This window comes from Bufo gargarizans, chromosome 4 (genome assembly GCF_014858855.1).
Source record: "Bufo gargarizans isolate SCDJY-AF-19 chromosome 4, ASM1485885v1, whole genome shotgun sequence".
In the NCBI taxonomy this organism is placed as follows: domain Eukaryota; kingdom Metazoa; phylum Chordata; class Amphibia; order Anura; family Bufonidae; genus Bufo; species Bufo gargarizans.
The window spans coordinates 437,388,564-437,406,913 of NC_058083.1; the positions used below are offsets into that span (position 1 = coordinate 437,388,564).

The 18,350-nt window shown below is 42.4% G+C and overlaps 1 protein-coding gene across 1 annotated transcript in view; it reads left to right on the forward strand.

The window, feature by feature from the left end:
- The window catches only part of XRN2 (5'-3' exoribonuclease 2), a 64,956-nt gene that overhangs the window by 8,021 nt on the left and 38,585 nt on the right, over positions 1–18,350 (forward strand). Inside the window, exons 2-8 of the mRNA XM_044289853.1 lie at positions 10,693–10,820; positions 10,902–11,013; positions 11,867–11,978; positions 14,395–14,453; positions 14,536–14,625; positions 16,681–16,753; positions 16,840–16,890. Of these exons, the coding sequence (XP_044145788.1) occupies positions 10,693–10,820; positions 10,902–11,013; positions 11,867–11,978; positions 14,395–14,453; positions 14,536–14,625; positions 16,681–16,753; positions 16,840–16,890 (625 nt within the window). The remainder of the gene's footprint in view (positions 1–10,692; positions 10,821–10,901; positions 11,014–11,866; positions 11,979–14,394; positions 14,454–14,535; positions 14,626–16,680; positions 16,754–16,839; positions 16,891–18,350) is intronic.

Consider the following 18,350-nt stretch of genomic DNA (forward strand, 5'->3'; position numbering starts at 1 on the left):
TGTACCCCAAAATGGTGACAATACAATTACAGCTTGTCCTGCACAAAAAAGCCCTCACGCAGCTCATTCAACAAAAAAAAGTTATCGCTCTTAAACCCCGACAGTAAATTCCATGTTAGAAAATCCAGAAGCTGCTCCTTCTCTTCTGTGCACTGGCAAGTCCCCAAATAACAGTTTACAACCACAGTTGGGGGTCCTACTGTATTCAGGAGAAAATGGGTAGAAAGTTGTCGGGGGATATTCTCCTGTTTATCTTTTGTGAAAGAGTTTTTGGGCTTAAAGCACCATTTTCTTAAATAAAATTGCGTTATGGTCTGTGGTAACGGAATCCATAATGCAATTCAGTAAATACCACTACACGAACTTCAAAATATGAAATTCGCTCATCCCTAATTACTATTCACGGTAAAATTGGAGAATTGAAAATTTCGAAAATTGCTAATTTTTCAAAATCTTTGGTAAATGTTGGATTTTTTTTATTTAAATAAAGGTAAAACTGAAATTTACCATTCGCATGAAGTATGACGCATCACGAGGAAACGGTTTTGGAATCTGTTTGATAAGTCAGAAACTTCAGATTTGCAAAATTTGGCCTGGTCCTTAACCAGCTCAGCTCCCCTAGCTTAAACCCCCTTAAAGAGGACCTTTCACTCCTATACAAACTAAAAACTAACTATCTGTGGGCAGAGCGGCTCCCAGGGGTCCCCCTGCACTTACTAGTATGCCTGGCGCCGCTCCGTTCGCACGGTATAGGCTCCGGTGTCTCAGCTCCGTCTGTTGTATTGGACTGATTTTTTTGTAGGAGGCGTGTCCCTTGCTGCAGCACTGGCCAATCGCAGCGCACAGCTCATAGACTGGCTATGAGCTGTGCGCTGCGATTGGCCAGTGCTGCAGCAAGGCACACGCCTCCTACAAAAAAATCAGTCCAATACAACAGACGGAGCTGAGACACCGGAGCCTATACCGTGCGAACGGAGCGGCACCAGGCATACTAGTAAGTGCAGGGGGGCCCCTGGGCGCCGCTCTGCACACAGATAGTTTTTAGTTTGTATAGGAGTGAAAGGTCCTCTTTAATGACCAGACCACTTTTTACAATTCTGCACTACACTACGTTCACGGTTTATTGCTCGGTCATACAACTTACCACCCAAATGAATTTTACCTCCTTTTCTTCTCACTAATAGAGCTTTCATTTGGTGGTATTTCATTGCTGCTGACTTTTACTTTTTTATATTAATCAAAATTGAACGACATTTTTCAATTAAAACTATTTCTATATACATTTTTCTCTAAATTTATTGTTCTACATGTCTTTGATAAAAAAAAAAAAAAAATGCAATAAGTTTATATTTATTGGTTTGGGTGAAAGTTATAGCGTTTACAAACTATGGTGCAAAAATGTGAAATTACGCACTTTGACTTTCTGAGCACCTGTCATGTTTCCTGAGGTTATACAGTGCCCAGACAGTAGAAACACCCCACAAATGACCCCATTTCCGAAAGTAGACACCCTAAGGTATTCGCTGATGGGTATAGTGAGTTCATGGAAGCTTTTATTTTTTGTCACAAGTTAGCGGAAAATTATTTATTTTTTCTTACAAAGTCTCATATTCCACTAACTTGTGACAAAAAATAAATTTTACATGAACTCGCCATACCCCTCACGGAATACCTTGGGGTGTCTTCTTTCCAAAATGGGGTCACTTGTGGGGTAATAATACTGCCCTGGCATTTTAGGGGACCTAAAGCGCGAGAAGTAGTTTGGAATCCAAATGCGTAAAAAATGCCCTGTGAAATCCTAAAGGTACTCTTTAGAATTTGGGCCCCTTTGCGCACCTAGGCTGCAAAAAAGTGTCACACATGTGGTATCGCCGTACTCAGAAGAAGTAGGGAAATGTGTTTTGGGGTGTATTCCGCTAACTTGTGCCAATAAAAAAAAAATATAATATTCTATGAACTCACCATTCCCCTCACGAAATACCTTGGGGTGTCTTCTTTCCAAAATGGGGTCACTTTTAGGGGCCCTAAAGCGTAAGAAGAAGTCTGGAATATAAATGTCAAAAAATTTTTACGCATTTGAATTCTGTGAGGGGTATGGTGAGTTCATGTGAGATTAAATTTTTTTGGTCACAAGTTGCGGACAAGAAAAGGCATTTTCTATATAGTTCTGGCAATGCGCGGATCTGCAAAATGCGGAAAGCACATTGCCGGTGTCCGTTTTGTGGATCCACAAAACACATACGGAGGTCTGAATGGAGCCTTACAGGGGGGTGATCAATGACAGGGGGGTGATCAGGGGTTAATAAGTGACGGGGGGGTGTAGTGTGGTGCTTGGTGCTACTTATTACAGAGCTGCCTGTGTCCTCTGGTGGTCGATCCAAGCAAAAGGGACCACCAGGTAGCAGGTATATCAGACGCTGTTAACAAAATAGCGTCTGGTATACCCTTCAAGGGTTAAAAAAAAATATCGCATCTACAGCCTGCCAGCGAATGATTGCCGCTGACAGGCTGTAGATCCACTCGTTTGCCTTCCGATCCTGTGTGCGCGTGTCCACAGGAAATACCGCCTCTCGCTAGATGACGCGCCGGCGCTTAAAGGAGGAATAACCCGGCCGCCCGCAGGACGCAATCCTGTATTAGGTGGTCGGGTAGTGGTTAAAGGTGAAAAATTGATTGGTCCTGAAGGGGTTAAAGGGAATGTGTTCTCAATAAGTGACCTATTGTTTAATCCGGTTTTTATGTTTAAGGTTTTTTAATGAATTTTATTTTTATTTTCTATATCAATATCTCTAACCACTTCACATCTGCCCATAGGATATAAATGTCCTATGGGTGGATGTTTATCTCTGAACGGACGTTCCAGAACATCCATTCAGAGATGGCAGCTGCACGCTAATCGTGCAGCTGCCGAGCGGGGGGCCCGCTGTCAGTGACAGCAGAGCAACCCAGAGAGAAGGCAGGGACAGTTCGCAGGTGTCCCTGCCTTCTAAATAGCTGCATACACAGCGAGCGCTGTGTATACAGATCAGGAAACGCTATTCGCTTCCTGTCCTGGCCTGGTGGTCATGTGACCGCCAGGGTTGGGAGAGTAAAGGAGCTGTCGATCAGCCCTGCACTGTGGCTGTACTTCCCTTGTAACTGAGGCTACTATGTTAGCCCGAGTTACAGGAGAAATCCATAGCGAAAAAAACAAAGTGAAGTGAAATGTTCCCCAGAGGTATTGTATGACCTTATGGGGGACGCAAAGTGTAAAAAATAATTAAAGGTTTCACATGTAAAATAGAAGAAAATAAAAGACCTATTTGGTATTGCAGTGTCCAACGACTGCCTCTATAAATATATCGCATGATCCGCCCCGTCCGATAAACACCATAAAAAAAAGATAAAAACTGTGTAAAAAAAAAGCCATTTTTGTCACCTTACGTCACAAAAAGTGCAAGTCTAAGTGATCAAAAAGCGTATGCCCCCCAAAATAGTACCAGTCACCTCATTCTGCAAAAAGAGACCCTAACTAAGACAATATAAAAAAAAAAAGTTATGGCTCTCAGAGTCACACTAAGAAATAATATTTTTTTTTGTTTCAAAAATGCTATTGTGTAAAACTTAAATAAATAAGAAAGTATCCATATTGGGTATTGCCACGTCCAAACTATCTGCTGTATAAGAGTGTCACATGACCTAACGCCTCAGGTGAATGCTGTAAAAAAATGATGTAAAAAAAAAAACTGCTAAAACAACCAATTTTTTTTTTGTCACCTTGCCCCATAAAGTGTAATAATGAATGATCAAAAAATCATATGTACCCAAAAATGGTACCCATCAAAGCATCAACTCTTCCTGCAAAAAACGAGCTCCTGCAAAAGACTATCGGCAGAAAAATAAAAAATATATACCGTTCAGAAAATGGAGACACAGACCTTTGTTTCAGTTTAACATGAAAAAAAGACATATTTGATATCATTGCGTCCATAACAACCTGCTCTATAAAAATAGCACATGATCTACCCTGTTTTTGGTTACCTTGCCTCACAAAAACCATAATATAGAGTAGGGATCGACCGATTATCGGATTTACCGATATTATCGGCCGATATTCAGGATTTTGAACGCTATCGGTATCGGCATCTATTTTGCCGATATTCCGATAGTGTATGGGAACACAGATCGCGCTGCTGACAGCGCTCTCCGTGTTCCCTCAGCAGCAGCACAGGGGAGAAGGAGCAGTGTCTCCTCCCCCCTGTGCTGCTGCTGCTGCCGCCAATGAAAGTACAGGGGACAGGAGGAGGGGAGGAGCTATGTCCACTGCTCCACCAATGAAGATTAATCTATCATTCATTCATATACAGGAGGCAGGAGCTGCAGGATCACATAGCCGGCTCCCGACCTCTATGAGCTGTAGCTGCGATCTGCGGTAGTTAACTCCTCAGGTGCCGCGGATCGCAGCTACAGCTCATAGAGGCCGGGAGCCGGCTATGTGATCCTGCAGCCAGCTCCCGCCTCCTGTATATTAATAAATTAGAGATTAAGCTTCATTGGTGGCGCAGTGCGCCCCCCCAAGCCCCCCAGTATCAGACATTGGTGGCGCAGTGCGCCCCCCCTCCCCCCCAGTATCAGACATTGGTGGCGCAGTGCGCCCCCCCTCCCCCCCAGTATTAAGCAGTGGTGCGCCCCCCCTCCCCCCCACCCCAGTCGCAGTGCGCCCCCCCACAGGATCCCCTCTCCCCTGCTCCTCCGATCGGAGCCCCAGCAGTGTAATGCTGGGGTTCCGATCGGTTACCATGGCAGCCAGGACGCTATTGAAGCCCTGGCTGCCATGATAAGCTCCATGCTGCTGTGTGCACAAAGCACAGAGCAGCAGGGACAGTGTGAGATCCTATTCACCCTGATAGATCTCTATCAGGGTGAATAGGACAAGGGTTCTAGTCCCTAAGGGGGCTAAAAGTTAGTTAAAAAAAAAGTTACAAAAAAAAATAATAAAAACACCAAAATATTAAATATAAATGAAAAAGAAAGATTTACAAAAAAAATACACATTAACAATAAACATTAATTTTCAGCAGATTTGTGGGAATTTTAATTTTTTTTCCAAAAATGTAAATTCCCAGAATATCGGTATAAATTATCGGCTATCGGCCTGAAAGTCCACAAATTATCGGTATCGGCCCTAAAAAATCAATATCGGTCGATCCCTAATATAGAGCAATTAAAAATCATGTGTACCCCAAAATAGTACCAATAAAACTGGTCACCTTTTCTCCTAGTTTCCAAAATGGGGTCACTTTTTGGGAGTTTCTACTGTAAGGGTGCATCAGGGGGGCTTCAAATGGAACATGGTATCTAAAAACCATTTCAGCAAAATCTGCCTTCCAAAATCCATACAGCGCTCCTTTCCTTCTTCGCCCTGCCGTGTGCCCTTACATCAGTTTACGACCACATGTGGGGTGTTTCTGTAAACCACAATCAGGGTAATACGTTTTGTCTGTTAACCCTTGATGTGTTAAAGAAAAAAATGAATTAAAATGGAAAATCTGCCAAAAAAGTGAAATTTAGAAATGTCATCTCCATTTTCCTTTAATTCTTATAGAACTCCTAAAGGGTTAACAAAGTTTGTAAAACCAGTTTTGAGTAACTTGAGGGATATAGTTTATACAATGGGGTCATTTATGGGGGGTTTCCACTATGTAAGCCCCACAAAGTGACTTCAGACCTGACCTGGTCCTTAGAATTTTTAAGAACATTTCCAAATTCCACTTTAAGAATTGCTTCTACATTTCTAAGTAGACATATGGGGAATGTTAAGTAATATTTTATGAGGTGTCACTTGCTTTTAAAAGAGAAAATGAAATTTTGAAAATTGCAACTTTTTCAAAACTTTGGGGAAATTTGGGATTATTTTATAAATAAAGGTGAAATATATTGACTCAAATTTACCGACGGTCATAAAGTACAGTGTCACAAGAAAACAGTCTCTCAATGGCTTGGATAAGTAAAAGCGTTCCAAAGTTATTACCTCATAAAGTGACACATGTCAGATTTGCAAAATTAGGCTCTGTTAGGAAGGGGGTAAATGGCCCAGATGTGAAGTAGTTAAACAAAAACCATTAAAAAAAGCAGTTTTTGCACTGACTACTAAGGCTGCTTTGTCTGCGGATTTGTATTCTGCTTTTGAGATCCGACAGAGGATCTCAAAACCAGAGCAAAATGGTTCAGTTTGATTTAATGCACCAGGATGTATTTGTTCCGTTAGGATGCGGTTGTATTAAATCGAAACGCAACAAACCGGATCTGGCATTTAAAATCATTGTAAGTCTATGGGCGACGGGTCAATCACCATTGACTTGCATTGTTTTTGGTGCCGGTTTGTTCCGCTTGCCGCGGTTGTGTGTCCAGCGTACAAAATTGAACAACTGATATTGATGCATTCTGAGTAAGTTTTTCTCCATTAAGAATGCATGGTGACAAAACAGGACAGTTTTGCTCCGGTTTTAAGATCCTCTGCTGGATCTCAAAACTTCAGGTGTAAAAGTAGGCAAAGTCTAATAGGGGCCACTTATTGGTTTATGCAGATCACTTTACTGCAGTTACCTGCTTATCTGTCATTCTAATCCTGCCTTTAAAGGGCTCTTACACACGAGCGAATGCCGTGCGTGGAATCAGATGCATGAAAGACTTCCAAGCCCCGTCCCGGACCGCAGAGACACGGAGCAGTAACATGACTGATAATGCTCCGTGCCTCTCTGTGACCTTTTTACAACAAAATCACAGTGAGATAAAGTTGTCACTGTGATTTTGTAGTAAAAAGATCAGAGAGGCACGGAGCATTATCAATCATGTTACTGCTCCGTGTCTCTGCGGGACGGGGCTTGGCTCTCTTTCACGCAACGGATTACCCGCACGGGATCCGCTCGTGTGAAAGAGCCCTAATGGTATCACCTCGGTGGATCCTGTCTTATCTATACACAGTTCACAGCAGGTGAGTGTCAGAGCTGATCTATTCTTTACTTGTACAATGGCATGCCTACAAAACTCTGCCATGGAGGTCTGAGGTCCACTCCAGACCATTGTGTCTATGGTCCCTGTGTAAGGCAGCTTTTAGTAACTAATGTAAAATATGAGAATTGCACATCATATAGAACCAGCCCTGTACCTCACATGGATCCAGAGATCTCCCTATTAGTTGAGGATAGGACATAAATAGTAAAAGCCCAGACAACCCCTTTAAAGAGGACCTTTCATGGGTCCAAACATTATAAACTAAGTGTCAGGATATGTAGGGCATGGTGCAGGAATCTAACTGCACTTACTATTTTTATCTGGGCGCTGCTCTGTTTGCCCGCTGTGGCCCCCGTTGTATTCTCCCTCCTGGTATGCTAACTTTAGCATCGGTACGGGGAGGAGGAGACTGCCTTGTTTCTCAATGGGCATCTCCTTCTCCGTGGCTGTAGCACTGTCCAATCGCAGCGCAGAGCGTCAGTCAGGGAGAAGAAGAAAAACTCGCCTCTGACGCTATGCGCTGTGTTTGGACAGCACTACAGCCACGGAGAAGGAACGCCTAAGGAGAGAGACTCGGTCTCCTCATTGTTCCGATGCTTAAGGTAGCATACCCGCTGGGAGATAATATACCGGGGGCCACAGCGGGTGAACAGAGCGGCGCACAGAAAATATAGTAAGTGCAGTTAGATTCCTGCACCATGCCCTACATATCCTGATCCATAGTTTATAATGTCTGGACCCATGAAAGGTCCTCTTTGTTCAGTTCTGTTCTCATTATACACCTAGATAAACACAGTGGTGTAATGTCTGCACAATTTTTTTCTTTTTTTAGGTTACTTTCACACTTGCGTTCGTAGCGGATCCGTCTGGTGTCTGCACAGACTGATCCGCTCCTATAATGCAAACGATGGGATCCGTTCAGAACTGATCCGTCTGCATTATATTTCAGAAAAAAGTAAGTCTAATTGTTAGTCAGACGAATCCGTCCAGACTTTATATTGGAAGTCAATGGGGGGGGCGGATCTGTTTGAAATTGCACCATATTGTGTCAATGTCAAACTGATCCATCCCCATTGACTTACATTGTAAGTCTGGGCGGATCTGTTTGGCTCACCACGGCCAGGCGGACACGAAAATGCTGCAAGCAGTGTTCGGGTGTCCGCCTGCTGAGTGGAACGGAGGCGAAACGGAGCCAGACTGATGTATTCTGAGCGGATCCACATCCTCAGAATGCATTAGGGCAGTATGGATCCGTTCGGGGGCCGCTTGTGAGAGCCTTTAAACGGAACTCACAAGCGGAGCCCCGAACGCTAGTGTGAAAGTAGCCTAAGGCTTGTGCAAACATGTAGTGGTGCCCAAAATCATGCAAGTAAAAATGTGGCCTCAAAATTCCTCTGGTACTCTTCTGCAGGCCCTGCCATGTGACCACACAGCAGATTTGGGTCACTGTGTGGTATTTCTGAACTAGTTGAGAAATGGATCAGTACATGTTGGATTATTAATTTTTTAATCATAAGCAGTGTCTGAAAAATACATCTTATTTCCACAAAACACTGCATAAATAGTATGGGGTCAAAAATCTGACCACATACGTAAATAGTTTCTTTGAGGGGTCTAGTTTCTGAAATGGGGTCACTTTAGGGTGGTTTCCACAGTCCTGGTACGTTAGGGGTTCTACAAATGTGACAGTGCATAAAAATCTTCCCTGCTGAGCCCTGCCATGTGTCATAATAGCAATTCATGACCACCTATGGGGTATTGCTGGATATCTGGGAGAAATTTTCTAACGTTGAGGGCTGCTTTTGCTCGTTTGCTAGATATTTAGAATTTTTATTTATTTTTTATTTTTCTGTAGCCCTAATAAATTCTATGAAACACCTGTTAGGTCAAAGTGGTCGCAATACTCGTAGATAAATTCCTTAAGGGGTGTTTCCAAAATGGGGTCTTTTTGGGGGTGGTTATGTTTTTGCACTTTAAGGCTGGGGTCACTCGTGACTGGAAATGCAGCAGAAAAATCTTATTTCAACAGTAAAAAAAAAAAAATGCAAACGCAACAAAACCACACGTATTTCATGCGGTTTGTGCCAGCAGAATTCATTCCCCTGTTTTTTGTTCTTGCGTGTTTCCATCTGTAATTTGTTCTGCAGCCCTGTAGAAAAATTTAACACACCCTAATCTTGTGCGTTTTGCAGACAAGGATAGGACATTTGTGAAGGAGTGAAAAAAAAATGGCGGAAGACTCTTGGTTGGTATCCATGTTTTTCGGATCCACGATATGTGGACTGCTAAAACGGCAAATGCCAGAACCAGGGTACTAAATATTTAGTTTTGTTTCTCTGTTAAAGGGCATCTGTCAGCAGGTTTGTAGCTATGTCACTGGCTGACCTGTTGCATGTGCACCTGTGCTGAAGGCATCTGTGTTGGTCCCATGTTCTTATGTGCCCACGTTGCTGAGAAAAATGTTTTAATATATGCAATGGGGTGATACCCCTTAATACCTGATGTGTTAAAAAAAAAAGTTTCATTTGAAAATCTAAAAAAAGCCGCCGGACTAAAAAGTCGGACATGCAGGACTTTTTAGTCCGGCGGCTATCGCCGTGCTGTGCCGGAGCTCAGCCCCCGTCCCCATTATAGTCAATGGGGACGGAGCAGTGGCTCGGCAAAACAGCGGAAGGACGGATCCGACAGGGAGACGAGCCTGCCTGATCCGTCCTGCCGCAAGTGTGAAGGAGCCCTTAAATGTTCTTCTCTAGGTTGCTTTAAAAAAAAACTTCCTATAATTTTGAATACTATGAGGGGTTTGGTTTTTAAAATGGGGTAATTTGTAGGGAGTTTCTATTAGCTAGGCCGCTCAATACCATTTCAGAACTGATTTTGTAAGCGATTATGGCAATGTAAAGTTGACTTGTGGTACATGTTTATTATGTATTTTGTGTGGAAAGATGTAAAATATTATTTTCTATAATAAAAAAATAATAAACACAACATATTGACACAGATAAAATGAGGTACAATGTGTCATGGAAAAGCAGTCTCAGAATCACTTAAATAAGTGTTCCAAGGTAATTACCACATACGAGGTTGTGCACCCGGCCGTTGTTTGTCTGCATCTGATGAGCATTATTTATTTATTTTTTTGCGGATCGGATGAGGACCCACATATCCATTTTGCAGATAAGGATAGGATATTTCTAGAGTAGTATAGAAAAAAAAATGGCAACATGCGCTTGGCAGGGACCTGTGTTTTTTTTCGGACTGCAAAATGGATGAGGTTGTGTGCATGAGCCCTAAAACAACCCATCAGATTAAAAAATTGGAGCTTCATCCTGAAACGGTTAAATATCAGGGAGCTGACGCCGCTTCTTACTTCCCCATAAACACACTTGCGTAGATCAGTTATATGTGAATGATTATTCCAAAGGCGCGACATCTCTGAATTCTGATCGAGTGACTGGTCGCTTGTTCTTGATACATCCACGATGATTGCTTCAGCTAGCAAGCGACGATCGGAAATGAATATTCCTATGAATGTTTGCTCTCAATAATTGTCCGCTCTGTCGGCCCGTGTAAGTGCCCGTACACATTAGGTTGTGTAAAGCGGTAGGATTGGGCAGCAGTGTGTATGGGGGCCAATTTAGGTCAGTTGCCAATTTAGCAAACATTTTATTTTATATTTTTTTTTCTCCTTTCTTTGCTAAGCCTAAAGAGTGCAATGGCATCAAGATACCGATTGATTCTAGCAAGCCTAACCCAAACGAGGTGGAGTTTGACAACTTGTATTTGGATATGAATGGCATCATCCATCCATGTACTCACCCGGAGGACAAGTAAGTCTCGTCGTCTTTATTCTTGCTGTCCACGACATGAAGGATGAGATTGTAATAAATATTTCTCTTGTCTGATTGCAGACCGGCACCTAAAAATGAAGATGAGATGATGGTGGCCATCTTCGAGTACATTGATAGATTGTTTAATATTGTGAGGCCGAGGAGGTTGCTCTATATGGCTATAGATGGCGTGGTGAGTGTCTCTGCCGCCTTGGAACCTCATTCAGGAAGTATAGTGATCTTTAGCACTAGCAGCGAGTGATGCAGAGGTGCTGATTATCCCGTGGACGATTAAATCTCATCTGTCCTTTTTACATTATAAAGGGGATCTCTACACACAAATCCTGTTTTCCCCACAGAGCGCACTTATTCCTTGTCTGCAGGATATTTGATTGCTGAGCGCCATCTCCCTCACTTTCATAGAAATGGAGTGGTGGTCTTGCACGCGCACTACCGCTGCATTCCGATAGGATGTTCTGGGGCCTCTGTTCTCATGATGAATGGCGGATCCAGAGATCACCCATCCCGTATCCTGTGCAGAAGGCAGGGATCGCCAACCTGAGGCTCTCCAGATGTTGCAAAACTACAACTCGCAGCATGCCCAAACTGCTAACAGCTATCAGCTTACAGCAGGGCATGGTGGGAATTGTAGTTTTACAACAGCTGGAGAGCCAGAGGTTGGCCATGCCTGGTGTAGGGGATAAGTGTCCCCGTGGTCTACATCTAGACCCACCTATGCCAAGCAAGAACATAGGATGTATTTTGGCATGGTTTGTTGCATTTTTGTATATATATATTATTTTTTAACAAATGTAGAACCTACCTGCTCTAAACCTGTCAGAAGTATAATAAATCTGGGGGATCTAATTATAATACATTTATTGAGGTCATAGGGCTGGATAAATCATCCATTATCACTTCATGCCCCTCTTTCTCCAGGGAATGGACCCCCTCATGCTCATATGTTAGAGCAACCTGTATGTGTGGATTTTTATATTTTAGTAGCAATACATAAAACTTGGATTTCTTGCTCTGTGTTTAAATAGGCTCCTCGAGCCAAGATGAATCAGCAGCGCTCTAGGCGTTTTAGGGCTTCAAAAGAAGGTGTAGAATTGGTGGAAGAGAAGAACCGTGTCCGGGAGGAAGTGATCTCCAGAGGTATGCTGCTACTTGTTCTCTACTGCAGAGTGTCACAGGCTGCAACTGATTGACTTGTCTGTCCCAGTAAATCTTGTGTGGCTAATGAAGAGGACCGGTCAGCTCTTCTGACGTCTGTATTTAGTAAATGCCAGTGTTCCCCATGTAATCTTTCTGGAGCATCTGTTCTTAGAACTCAACAGGACGTTGTGGATCACCTATACAAATATTCACAAAGTAAAAAAAAAAATTATAAAAATATCACATATTAGGCTACTTTCACACTTGCGTTTGATCGGATCCGTTCTGAACGGATCCGATCATATTAATGCAGACGGAGGCTCCGTTCAGTACGGATCCGTCTGCATTAATAACTTAGAAAAATTTCTAAGTGCGAAAGTAGCCTGAGCGGATCCGTTCAGACTTTCAATGTAAAGTCAATGGGGGACGGATCCGCTTGAAGATTGAGCCATATGGTGTCATCTTCAAGCGGATCCGTTTCCATTGACTTACATTGTAAGTCTGGACGGATCCGCACGGCAGGGACAGCTGAACGATGCAAGCAGCGTTCAGCTGTCCGCCTGGCCGTGCGGAGGCGAGCGGAGCAGAGGCTGAACGCCGCCAGACTGATGCAGTCTGAGCGGATCCGCATCCATTCAGACTGCATCAGGGCTGGACAGAAGCGTTCTGCTCCGCTCGTGAGCTCCTTCAAACGGAGCGGACAGCAGAACGCTAGTGTGAAAGTAGCCTTAAACATTTAAAAAGCAGCAAATCGGAGATCCCCGTATGAATAATCCAATGGGGTATGAAGAATAAACATACATATCCATCTAAGATGCAGATGTCCATACAGACCTAACAGACGAGCCCTCACCCCCAACATGTTTCGCTGTGGCTTTTCCAAGGAGTGTCCCCTTCTCCATAGTCTATATTGGTTTATTAATGTGTTAGTACTAGTTAGGACTTTAACAGTGTGCTATATACCCTTTAATGTGTGCTACCTGTCCAATACAGGTCTGTGATTTTCAGATTTTTTTAGTGATATTATACTTTTTTTTATTATAATGTATTCTTCTGTTCTTTGAATATATGTATAGGTGATCTACTTTTGTCATATTATTCACTAAGTACATCTTTTGAGTATTTGTGGCCCAGTTTTGTGTTTAGATGTTTATATATCTCCTGCACCCTCCGACATCATTCAATTAGTGCAGTCAGTACTAAACAATGTAAGAACACACCCCATTGACAAGGGCAATGGTAATGCTCAATAGTCAGTTTATTCCTAAAATTCCAGGTGCAATAACAGAGGAACACCACATGTAGAGTTCTAAAAAAAAAAAAAAATTCTACAGTACTCTTAACAAAAGACCCTCCAGTTTAAGGGGCGAAAAAAAAATCGTATTACGGTAACTAGAGAATAAACAGAACATTTACCGGTACATGGTGCCCTTCTGTTAACTTTTTTTTTTTTAGCTGACGATTTGCCAATTCTTGGGCTCCTTTTTATGCCATCCAAGCTGGCTGCACCACTACTCAGACTACCTGGTCCACACTGCATTTTGTAAGGGTACTTTCACACTTGCGCCAGTGTGATCCGGCGGGCAGTTCCGAATCTGCTGCTGACTGATAGCATTTGTGAGACTGATCCGGATGCGGATCCATCTCGCAAATGCATTGCAAGAATGGATCCGTCTCGCCGCTTGTCATGCGGACAGACAGATCCGTCTTGTACATTTTTTCAAATTTTTACCGATCTGCGCATGCCAGAACGACTGATCCGGTATTCTGAATGCCGGATCCGGCGCTAATACATTCCTATGGGAAAAAATGCCTGATTCAGGCAAGTCTTCAGTTTATTTTTTCCGCTGGAGAGAAAACCGTAGCATGCTGCGGTTTTCTCTTGCCTGATCAGTCAAAACGACTGAACTGAAGACATCCTGATGCAAACTGAACGGATTACTCTCCATTCAGAATGCATGGGGATAAAACTGATCAGTTGTTTTCTGGTATAGAGCCCCTGTGACGGAACTCAGCGCCGGAAAAGAAAAACGCAAGTGTGAAAGTACCCTAACTCAGATTGGCCAGCAATGTGAGGCTGGACAGACAGGAAGTGTCCTGGACTCCTGATGCACAGTGTGAATCATGTAGTCTGAACAATGGTACTGTCCTTTTGGATGGCAGAAGAGGAGCCCATGAATCTGCAGATGAAAAGGAAGTCACCATGTAAGTGTTCTGTCCGTTTCACATTTAATGTAAGTTTAATCCTCAACCGGACGGTCACATTGATTTTGAATTTGCCAGCAATTTTATTTTCCATGTTGAATGAAATGCTTGAGTACTATAATGCAATGGCCATTGAGGGAAGAAATGCATAGCTGATAGCCAGCTTTATCCGTTTTGCTGGTATCATGTACTGAATCCGCTTTTCTTCTAGGTGGCTACCTTCCTCCTGAAGAAGTGAAAGAAAGGTTTGACAGTAACTGTATCACTCCTGTAGGTACCATAGAACACATTGGTACATTATGTTGTATATTTGAGATCTGTGTCAATAACGCTGATGCTTTTTCTTATGTAGGGTACGGAATTTATGGACAACTTGGCAAAGTGTCTTCGTTACTATGTTGCAGACCGTTTAAATAATGACCCCGGCTGGAAAAACATTACAGTAAGTTTATTTTATCTGTAGTCTTATATTGATGTTTAAAACCAGATAGGACACTATAGGAAAAGTGAATGGTTTAGATTTCAGTTTGGTAGGTAAAGTGTACCCTAAGTTTTCAACAGGCTATGCGTTAATCAATAGTAGTGTGCATGAGGAATAATACTATTTCCGGCCATTATATGATTTGTATGCTGATCTAGTTTGCAAATCTATCAGACATAGTGGGTGGAGAGTAGCTGCCATCCACTGCACACAAAGTAAAAGAGAAGCTGCTTCCTAAGCTTCTCTTACTCACTAAGAAGTTTGCTCCAGGATCATGAAGGATGTTGCAGAGAAGTACTGTGGTTAAAAATTTAGAACTTGTGCAGAGATATAAATCTCCTATGTAGCTGTGCAGTCTCTTTAGTGTATCTGAGTCCCGTCTCACTCATGCAGCTGCTCTCTTTTCTCACTCCCCTCTACATAGACTTGTATTGGCATGTGTAATATCATCCTCCTGTGTAGCTGTTCCATCTCTAGACTAAGATGCAAAGCATTATTCAAAGTGAAAAGCGACTGGCGGGGGGGGGGCAGCTGATAACATAAGAACTTGACAATTCTTACTGATAAAAAATATTACAAAGTTTCTTGTGGTCACTTGTACTATTGATTTATGTTGTGTGAAATTACAGTGACTCTTTAATGAACTTGATAGTAGAACGAATTTCAGTTTTTCTGTGTAATCTGAAATATGGGTCAGACACTTGTCCCCGTGCCCCTACCAGTCAACTGCATCCTCTGCGGATCAAGCAGAAGGCTTCATCCACTATGTGTTGGCCTACTGCAGGAAAGTTCCCATTCACTTGCTGCAAACAGCTGATCAGTGGGAGTGCCTGGTATTGGACCGCAACGATCTGATACTGATCACCTATGCAGGGGCCTACTGTAAGGATGTGAACGATTTAGCTGTGGTTTTATGAATGGCCAGTGTTCACAAATTGCCTTTTTAATACAGTTTGGATACACAGGTGTTTTTTGTAATGCAATCAGTACTCTATCATGCAAAGTTGCTAAGTATAGTGCTCCCTCAAGTTAAAATATTTTCAGCATACAGTAGTCTTCCATTGTAACATAAAGAGGACCTTTCACGTGACTTGACTTGTTAACTAGATGAGATGGGGCAAATATTTTTTCAGATCAGCTGCTTCGTTTCACCACTGTGCCCTACGCTCTGGTGCTCCGTATGCTAATCAATAGCTTTGGTACAGGGAGGAGGAGATGACAGCGTTCCTCAGTGGGCGTCTCCTTCTCCCTGACTGAGCTGTCCAATCACAGCTGACCACATCGCACCCATTTATTTAAAAAAAAAAAAAAAAAAAACAGCTCACCTTCTCCTTGGCTGTGGTGTGGTCCACTCTGGCTGTGAGCTGGGCAATCAGAGGAGGAGATACCCACTGAGAAACACCTGGCATCTCCTCCTCCCAGTACATATGCTATTGAATAGGGCGGCAAACAGAACACCGGGCACAGCAGCAAAATAGGGCACTTTTTTTATTTTTCAAAATACACTGCTCCATCTCATTTAGTTAACATCGGCTACAGTGCCGGGTACTGATTTTGAAAAGTCAAATCGCATGAAAGGTCCTCTTTAAAACCAGACTCAAAATACAATGCCTGACACTACTGGTGCCCACCAGCTTGGGCACTTCACTGGTAAAACACCAATATTGGCTGTGGGGGTGGCTTAATCTTATTTTCTGGTACATTGACCCCGAAGAAGTTCCTGTCTTCATCATAGAAAGTGATTTACAGCCTATTTCTGACTGTTACATATAAGGGCTTGTTTTAGCTGTATGTCATCTGCTTATTTTTCCTCCTATTATGGGATGACATTTTGATGCTTTGGAACTAATTTCGAACTATGATCTCAAGGTACAATGGTTTCAACTTACAATGGTTGTCCCAGAACTAGTTAATATTGTAACTTGAGGGACCACTGTATCTCCTGCTTAGGACAGATTTTTGACATGACCCACTTTTCTCTCCGGTACCTCTTCTTACGCCATCTCATCTTTGCAGGTCATTTTATCGGATGCAAGTGCCCCTGGAGAAGGTGAACATAAAATTATGGATTACATCAGAAGACAACGAGGTACTGTGTATAGTTCTGAATTGTTGAGTCACTTATCACTGTGGTATCTTGCAAGGTAACTAACTATTCTCTCATTTCCTGTGCAGCCCAGCCTCATCATGACCCTAACACTCATCACTGCTTGTGTGGTGCTGACGGTAAGCACTAGATTGTGCCTTTCTGTATAATGTGGAGATTAGCGTAATTCCGTTTTTGCAGTTTATGCTTGTTTTTAATAATTTATGGATCCCATGCAGTTTATAGGTCAGCTTCTCTGATGCATTGCTGTTGCTTGTACTAAAGCTCTGTACAAAACAATACTGGTCTAGAGTAAATGCTGATTAACTAACAGTAAATAGATTAACGTTTGCCTTAAAATGCTTTGTGAATGTGTCTATTATGAGGGTAAATTGTAACATATTTTCTTGCGCATCTAATTTAAAATGAAACCAGTGTTAACTTCTACATAAATATTGTGGGTTAAACGCATTGACATCATTTAGGCCCCTTTCAGACAAGCGAGTTCCACGCATTGGACTCACATAAAGTATGCAGCAACGGTACTGACCTCCCAGCACAGACTGGTCGAATAGCATTATATTTATTTATGATGCTAAGTAACCCTTACAGTTCTGGAATGTATTGGATTACACTGACCTAATGCTGTCAGTATTATCCAGTACATTGCATCATAAATCACTATATTGCTATTCGACCCAGTCAGTGCTGAGAGGTCCGGACGGGTGCTGCTGCATACTCGCGCTGTAAGTCCAATGCGTGGAACACACTCGTGTGAAGGGCAAGTAAAGTTTTTGGCAGAATTTCAGTGAAGTTGCACACATTTACAGCACTGTATGACCTCTTCCACATGACCGTATAACCTTGTGCTATCTGCATTTTTCAGAATAAAACTGTCCCATCCATTCCTTTTGGGGCCATACGCTCACACAAATTTTGGTGATCCATTTGGCCATTCTGCAAAATATAGAACATGCCTATGCGTTGCAGCCAAGCATGGCCCTTTCTATTGATGGAACTTAGAAAGAGAGTGCATACAAAGGCTATCTATATTTAGCGGTTCTGACTTTTGAGGACCAAAATACAGACACGGCCTTGTGCAAGAAGCCTACATGTTGATTGGATATTGTACAATAAAAAAAAAAATGTGCAGGATCCTCATTATTTTGACGTAAATCAGCAAATTTTTAGTGCATTTCACTTTTACAAGTTTTGCACATAACATTTGTGTATGTGAGGTGCCTGGTATATATTTAACTGAAATTAATTGTATATGTTAAAGTGTGCCTATACGTTTAATTAAACTTAATTAAATCCTCTTCTAAATGTGCCAAATATTATTTTAAGTTTTGTTTTTTTACTTTTCATGAGAATTTGGCGCCTGAAGTTCAGGCGCCAAAGTATGTTATTTTGGATTCCCCTGTGGCCACACTGAGCTCTGCAGACCACATAGGTACAATTACCTATAAAAAGTTGCCAGACCACTTAGAATCAATATACCGGTAATCTTTATTAGTAAATTCGTCATTTAAAAACAATTGCAGGGAAAGGGCGACATCAACCAGAGGACGACACAATGGAAACAATTCAAATCTGTTCA